General features: G+C 45.3%; 1 protein-coding gene across 1 annotated transcript in view; it reads right to left on the reverse strand.

The window, feature by feature from the left end:
* The window catches only part of drc1 (dynein regulatory complex subunit 1 homolog (Chlamydomonas)), an 88340-nt gene extending 79643 nt beyond the window's left edge, over positions 1-8697 (reverse strand). The window contains exon 1 of the mRNA XM_067984369.1: positions 8474-8697. Coding sequence (XP_067840470.1) covers positions 8474-8601 — 128 coding nt within the window. The 5' untranslated portion in view covers positions 8602-8697. The remainder of the gene's footprint in view (positions 1-8473) is intronic.

Raw genomic sequence — 8697 nt, forward strand, 5'->3', positions numbered from 1 at the left:
GCAATAATCAAATATTTTGCAGCACTGCTAATGTATACTCCTTCATTATGAACATATTTCCTTTTTCAATAAGTTTTGAATGGAGAACTTTTTAAAATCCCTTCTGAAAATCCAAGAGAATTACTATTCTTGATCATTAGTTTTAGTTTAATCCACAAAGAATTCCAGAAATTTGTATGGTTTGATATATTGTTTCTAAATAAACGGTATTATTGATTGTGGTCTGTACTCAAGTATAATGCTGTCAAGCATTTTTCCCAATATAGATGTTAAGCTATCCGATCAGAATTTCCAAGTTTGTGCTTCACTTCTTTTACTCCTCAAATATTAAACAGGGCCAAGCCTATTTACTTTCATTTCCTTGCAGATTTTAGCAGGTATCCATCCGGTTAATTACATTTAGTTCTTTGAGTTTCTTCACAATACTAAATTACTAATCCCTGCTTGCGTTTTAGAGATCCCCACATTAAAATGATCTGATCTGGAATTTCGTCACAGCCTTAATTTGTGGAAATTGTTGTGCAAGATGAACTCTCCATATCTACCATTTCCTAATCCTCCATAATATTTTTACCCATCTTCTGCCTAATTTTTTTTTTAAACGTAAATATCTCACAGGATATCACAGGATACTGTAAAATCTTCAGGTTAAACATTACATTCAGCTAGATCACCCATACCAATTCATCTGCACAACCCATGAAAGAAAGTTGGATTTTATTATATAAATTATTCTACATGTACAATATAGTACAACAAATATATGAATGTTTGAAGGCTGAAATTCAATCTCTGGATTCTTCTAAAGTTTATAATCCACTAAGGTAAGGTCATGAAAGCTACACTGAATAACAGTCTTAAATCACTGTCATTATCTATTATTAACTAAAAAGAGTGAAGGCATGATATAAAATATGTTAAATTACCTTATTTATTTCCTGTGAATCAAGCAATGCTATTGCGCTTCAACTATAAACAACTGTTTTACCCCTTGTGAGTGCCTCCTTAATAGATCCCTACAACAACCATATAAATAATAAAATCAAAAGCAAAATACTGCGGATGCTGGAAGCCTGAAATAAAAACAGAAAATGCTGGAGAAGCTCAGCAAGTCAGGCAGCATCTATGGAGAAAGAAACAGAGTTAACATTTCAGGCCAAAGACCTTTCGGAAGATGTTAAAAGAGTTAAAGTTTTTGAGCAAGGACAGACACAGGGAAAGGGGGTGGGGAGGGGAGGGGAGGAAAGAACAAAACAGAAGGCCTGTGATAGGGTGGAGGGCACCAGTGATTAAATGACAAAAGGGATGATGGTGCAAGGCCAGGTAGGTGATAATGCGACAGCTTAAGAAACAAAAGATTGATCATGAGTGGCTGTAAATGGCAGCAGCAGAACCATTACCAGCACTAGCTAACTGAAAAAATGGAAGCGGTGGTTATGATCTGAAGTTATTGAAATCAATGTTGAGCCGGAAGGTTCCAAAGTGAATATAATAAAATGGTAGTCCACAATGCTTGAGGGCAACTATGGCACCGATACCATCACCCAAGCTGGTATCAACTAGCTCAGAAACACAGAGCTCCTACTGTAGTCATTTAAACCCTACCGATCCAGAAGAGGATGCCAGGAGCAGCACCAGACGTACCTAAAAATGAGGTGCCAGCCTGGTGGAGCTACAACACAGGACGACATGCATGCTAAACAGCGGAAGCAGCATGCTACAGACAGAGCTAAGCGATCCCACAACCAACGGATCAGATCAAAGCACAGCAGTCCTGCCACATCCAGTCGTGAATGGTGGTGCACAATTAAACAACTAACGGGAGAAGAGGGCTCCGTGAACATCCCCCATCCTCAATGATGTAAGGACTTGCACAACACCAGGTTATAGTCCAACAGTTTTATTTTAAATCACAAGCTTTCGGAGCTTACCTCCTTCATCAGGTGAGTGAAGGGTTCTAAAAACACATAGCATATATAGTCAGAGAACAATGCCTGGTGATTACAGATAATCTTTCCAACTGCCCCCTATCACATCTCAGCTGGGAGACGATCACAGCAATCAAAGGTGCCATTGGTGTTCAGACAGGTTAGCCACGGAAAACATTACATTCCAGTATACTGAATACACAATGGGTCAGATTACAAAGACAGAGAGAGAAAGAGACCCGAAAGGCAAAGAGAGAGAGAGAATGTCCAGTTGTATTAAAAACAGATAACTTTTTTTCGCTGGTGTTTTTAATTTAACTGGACCAGCCATATAAATACTGTGACCACAAGACCAGGTCGGAGGCTGGGTATTCTGTGGCGAGTGACTCATCTTCTAACTCTCCAAAGCCTTTCCACCATCTACAGGGCACAAGTCAGGAGTATGATGGAATACTCTCCACTTGCCTGGATGAGTGCAGCTCCAACAACACTTAAGAAGCTCGACACCATCCAGGACAAAGCAGCCTGCTTGATTGGCACTCCATCCACCACCGGCGCACCATGGCTGCAGTGTGTACCATCGACAAGGTGCACTGCAGCAACTCGCCAAGACTTCTTCGACAGCACCTACCAAACTCACAATCTCTACCACCTAGAAGGACAAGGGCAGCAGGGTACAGGAGCATAGTGGTTATATTACTGGACTAGTAATCCAGAGGCCTGGACTAATAATCCAGAGTCAAGAGTTCAAATTCTGCCACGACAGTTGGGGAATTTAAATTCAATTAATTAAATAAAATCTGGAATTTAAAAAAACTAGTACCACTAATGGTGACCGTGAAACTACCGGATTGTCATAAAAACCCATCTGGTTCACTAATGTCCTATGGGAAGGAAACCTGCCGTCCTTACCCAGTCTGACCTATATGTGACTCCAGACCCACAGCAATGTAGTTGATTCCTAATCGGCCTCTGAAATGGCCTAGCAAGCCACTCAGTTGTACAATCTCACCACAGAAAGTCACAATAAGAATAAAACCGGACGGACCACGAGGCACCGGACATGACAAAGGCAAACAAAGCCATGTCGACCCTGCAAAGTCCTTCTCACCAAAATTGGGAGAGCTGTCCCACAGACTAGTCAAGCAACAGCCTGATATAGCCATACCTTTCAGCCAGCATCCAAGACTCTTCCATCACCATCCATAGAAACATAGAAAATAGGAGCAGAAGGTCCCTCAGTATGATCATGACTGATCCTCTATCTCAATACCATATTCCCGCTCTCTCCCCATTCCCCTGGAAGCCATTTGTGTCTAGAAATCCATCGAGCTCCTTCTTAAATATATTCAGTGACTTGACCTCCACAGCCATCTGTGATAGAGAATTCCACAGGTTCACCACCCCGAGTCAAGAAATTTCTCCTCATCTCAGTCCTAAATGTCCTACCCCGATTCCTGAGAGTGTGACCCCTCTGGTTGTCCCAGCCAGGGGAAACATCCTCCCTGCATCCAGTCTGTCTAGCCCTGTCAGAATTTTATATGTTTCAATGAGATCCCCTCTCATTCTTCTAAACTCGAGTGAATACAGGCTGAGTCGACCCAATCTCTCCTCGTATGAGAGTCCTGCTATCCCAGGGATCAGTCTGGTGAACTTTCGCTGCACTCCCTCTATGGCAAGTATATCCTTTCTTAGTTAAGGAGACCAAAACTGCACACAATACTCCAGGTGTGGTCTCATCAAGGCCCTGTATAACTGCAGTAAGACATCCTTGCTCCTGTACTCAAATCCTCTTGCAATGAAGGCTAACATACCATTTGCCTTCCTTACTGCTTGCTGCACCTGCATGTTTGCTTTCAGTGACTGGTGTACAAGGACACCCAGGTCCCTTTGTACATCAACATTTCCCAATCTATCACCATTTAAATAATACTCTGCCTTTCTGTTTTTCCTTCCAAAGTGGATACTTATCCACATTATACTGCATCTGCCATGTATTTGGCAACTCACTCAACTTGTCTAAATCGCCTTGAAGCCTCTTTGCATCCTCCTCACAACTCACGATCCCATCTAGTTTTGTGTTGTCAGCAAACTTGGAAATATTACATTTGGTTCCCTCATCCAAATCATTGATATATATTGTGAATAGCTGAGGCCCAAGCACTGATCCCCGCGGTACCCGATTAGTCACTGCCTGCCACCCTGAAAAAGACCCATTTATTCCTAATCTCTGTTTCCTGTCTGTTAACCAATTTTCAATCCATGCCAGTATATTACCGCCAATACCATGTGCTTTAATTTTGCACACTAACCTCTTATGTGGGACTATATCAAAGGCCATCTGAAAATCCAAATAAATCACATCCAGTGGTTCTCCCTTATCTATTCTACCAGTTACATCCTCAAAAAACTCCAGTAGGTTTGTCAAACACCATTTCCCTTTCATAAATCCATGTTTACTTTGTCTAATCCCCTTGATATTTTCTAAGTGTCCTGTTATCACATCCATTATAATAGACTCTAGCATTTTCCCTACTACTGATGTTAGGCTAACTGGTCTATAGTTCCCTGTTTTCTCTCTCCCTCCTTTTTTTAAATAGTGGGGTTACATTTGCCACCCTCCAATCTGCAGAAACTGTTCCATAATCTATCGAATTTTGGAAGTTGACAACCAATATGCATCCACTATTTCCATGGCTACCTCTTTTACTACTCTGGGATGCAGATTATCAGGTCCTGGGAATTTATCGGCTTTCAGTCCCATTAATTTCTCCAGCACTACTTTTTTTTACTAATACTAATTTCCTTTAATTCCTCCATCTCACCAGTCCCTTGGTTCCCTAGCATTTCTGGGAAGTTATTTGTGTACTTTTCCGTGAAGACAGAGCCAAAGTATTTGTTTAATTGTTCTGCCGTTTCCTTGTTTCCCATTATAAATTCTCCCGTTTCTGACATTTGTCTTCACTAATCTTTTCCTTTTTACTTACTTGTAGAAGCTTTTACAGTCCACTTTTATGTTCCTTGCAAGTTTACTCTCATACCTTATTTTTCCCCTCTTAATCAATCTCCTGGTCCTTTTTTGCTGAATTCTGAACTGCTCCCAATCCTCAAGCTTGCTACTTTTTCTGGCAACTTTATATGACTCCTTTTTGGATCTAATACTATCCTTAATTTCTTGTTAGCCATGGTTGGGCCGCTTTTCCTTTTCTGTTTTTGCGCTAGAAAGGAATGTATAACTGTTGCAATTCATGCATTCGTTCCTAAAATGTTAGCCATTACCTATCCGCCATCATGCCTTTTAATGATGTTTCCCAATCTATCATAGCTAACTCACTCCTCATACCTTCGTAGTTTCCTTTGTTTAGATTCAGGACCCTAGTTTCGGATTGGACTACTTCACTTTCCATCTTAATAAAAAATTCCCTGGGTATGTCCTGTCCCACCAGCAGAACAGACCCACCAGAGGTGGCGGTACAGTGGTATACAGTCAGGAGGGAGTGGCCCTGGGAGTCCTCAACATTGACTCCGGACCTCATGAAATCTCATGGCATCAGGTCAAGCATGGGCAAGGAAACCTTCTGGTGATTACCACCTACTGCCCTCCCTCAGCTGATGAATCAGTCCTCCTCCATGTTGAGCACCATGTGGAGGAAGCACTGAGGGTAGAAAAGACACATAATGTACTCTGGGTAGGGGACTTCAATGTCCATCATCAACAGTGGCTCAGTAGCACCACGACTGACCAAGCTGGCCAAGTCCTGAAGGACATAGCTGCCAGACTGGGCCTGCGGCAGGTGGTGAGCAAACCAACACGAGGGAAAAACCTACTTGACCTTGTCCTCACCAATCTACCTGTCACAGATGCATCTGTCCATGACTGTATTGGTAGGAGCGACTACCGCACAGTCCCTGTGGAGATGAAGTCCCATCTTCACACGGAGGACACCAGCCAACGTGTTGTGTGGCACTACCACCGTGCTAAATGGGATAGATTCAGAACAGATCTAGCAGCTCAAAACTGGGCAACCATGAGACGCTGTGGGCCATCAGCAGCAGCAGAATTGTATTCCAGCACAATCTGTAACCTCACAGCCCGGCATATTCCTCACTCCACCATTACCAACAAGCCAGGGTATCAACCCTGGTTCATTGAGGAATGTAGAAGAGCATGCCAGGAGCAGCACCAGGCGTACCTAAAAATGAGGTACCAACTTGGTGAAGCTACAACACAGGACTACATGCATGCTAAACAGCAGAAGCAACATGCTTTAGATAGAGCTAAGCGATTCCACAACCAACGGATCAGATCAAAGCTCTGCAGTCCTGCCACACCCAGTCATGAAAGGTGGTGGACAATTAAACAACTAATGGGAGGAGGCGGCTCTGTGAACATCCCCATCCTCAATGATGGCAGAGTCCAGCACATGAGTGCAAAAGACAAGGCTGAAGCATTTGCAACCATCTTCAGCCAGAAGTGCCGAGTGGATGATCCATCTCAGCCTCCTCCTAATATCCCCACCATCACAGAAGCCAGACTTCAGCCAATTCGATTCATTCCACGTGATATCAAGAAAGAGCTGAGTGTACTGGATATAGCAAAGGTTATGGGCCCCGACAACATCCCAGCTGCAGTGCTGAAGACTTGAGCTCCAGAACTAGCTGCGCCTCTAGCCAAACTGTTCCAGTACAGCTACAACACTGGCATCTACCCGACAATGTGGAAAATTGCCCAGGGATGTCCTGTCCACAAAAAGCAGGACAAATCCAATCCAGCCAATTACCGCCCCATCAGTCTACTCTCAATCATCAGCAAAGTGATGGAAGGTGTTGTCAACAGTGCAATAAAGCGGCACTTACTCACCAATGCTCAGTTTGGGTTCGCCGGGACCACTCGGCTCCAGAACTCATTACAGCCTTGGTCCAAACGTGAACAAAAGAGCTGAATTCCAAAGGTGAGGTGAGAGTGACTGCCCTTGACATCAATGCAGCATTTGACAGAGTGTGGCACCAAGGAGTCCGAGTAAAACTGAAGGCAATGGGAATCAGGGGGAAAGCTCTCCAGTGGCTGGAGTCATACCTAGCACAAAGGAGGATGGTGTGGTTGTTGGAGGCCAATCATCTCAGCCAAGGACATTGCTGCAGGAGTTCCACAGGGCAGTGTCCTAGGCCCAACCATCTTCAGCTGCTTCATCAATGGCCTTCCCTCCATCATAAGGTCAGAAATGGGGATGTTCGCTCAAGATTGCACAGTGTTCAGTTCCATTCACAACCCCTCAGATAATGAAGCAGTCCGTGCCCGCATGCAGAAAGACTTGGACAACATCCAGGCTTGGGCTCATAAGTGGCAAGTTACATTCGCGCCAGACAAGTGCCAGGCAATGACCATCTCCAACAAGAGAGAGTCTAACCACCTCCCCTTGACATTCAACGGCATTACCATCACCGAATCCCCCACCTTCGACATCCTGGAGGTCACCATTGACCAGAAACTTAAGTGGACCAGCCATATAAATACTGTGGCTACAAGAGCAGGTCAGGAGCTGGGTATTCTGCAGCGAGTGATTCACCTCCTGACTCCCCAAAGCCTTTCTACCATCTACAAGGCACAAGTCAGGAGTGTGATGGAATACTCTCCACTTGCCTGGATGAGTGCAGTTCCAACAACACTAAGAAGCTCGACACCATTCAGGACAAAGCAGCCCACTTGATTGGCACCCCATCCACCACCCTAAACATTCACTCCCTTCACCACGGCGCACTGTGGCTGCAGTGTGTACCATCCACAGGATGCACTGCAGCAACTCGCCAAGGCTTCTTCAACAGCACCTCCCAAACCTGCGACCTCTACCACCCAGGAGGACAAGAGCAGCAGGTACATGGGAACAACACCACCTGCAGGTTCCCCTCCAAGTCACACACCATCCCGACTTGGAAATATATCGCCGTTCCTTCATCGTCGCTGGGTCAAAATCCTGGAACTCCCTTCCTAACAGCACTGTGGGAGAACCGTCACCAAGGATTTTTAAAAATTCAATCACCCCTTAATCTTTTCTTTCTCCAAAAATACAAATTGTCCCTTCGATCTATTTGTAGTAGTCTGCCCTTCATCAGCCCGGGGAAAACAGAGTCCCGTTCGTGCTCCTAAGAGACACAGGGATATAAAAAAGCAGTTCTGAAGAAAGATTAAGAATGGTGGGGCAGGGCAAGGCGATCCAATGAAAAGGGGACAGAAAGGCAAATGACGGGCAAGTTAATCAATGCAGATGGATGGAGTGAACATTGAGATAATTGTCACGGTAAAAGGAAGGAGGAGGCTTGTAGAGAGACAGTCCTTCAGCAGGTCCGGCGGGAGCTTTGGAGATGCACAAAGCTCAGGTCACAAATCAATTTGACCGTGAAGGGGCGGCGGCGGCGGCCGACGGGGAGCGTTACTCGGGTGCAATCAGCAAGCTCTGGTTTATCAGAGGATCAGACACCAGCCCGATGGCTGGCGGCCGGCCGGCCGGGACTCGTCCCCCGGTGCTTCTTATATCCGCCGCTCTTACCGTTTCTTCTCCTCGATTCTCCTGGCGATCCGGAGCCGGCGGGCGGCGATCCTCTCTTCGGGATCTTCCGAGTTCAAACTGGGAGCGGACGGCTCCTTCTCATCTTTCTTTAGGGGTTCCTTCGACATGATGGTGGTGGTGGGCGGGCCGGCCGGCTGGCTGTACCGGGCCTGTCTCCTTCAATCCGGGGGAGGGGGGAGGGGGGGGGGGGGGCAGGCCGGGCA

This window comes from Heptranchias perlo, chromosome 5 (genome assembly GCF_035084215.1).
Source record: "Heptranchias perlo isolate sHepPer1 chromosome 5, sHepPer1.hap1, whole genome shotgun sequence".
NCBI lineage: Eukaryota > Metazoa > Chordata > Chondrichthyes > Hexanchiformes > Hexanchidae > Heptranchias > Heptranchias perlo.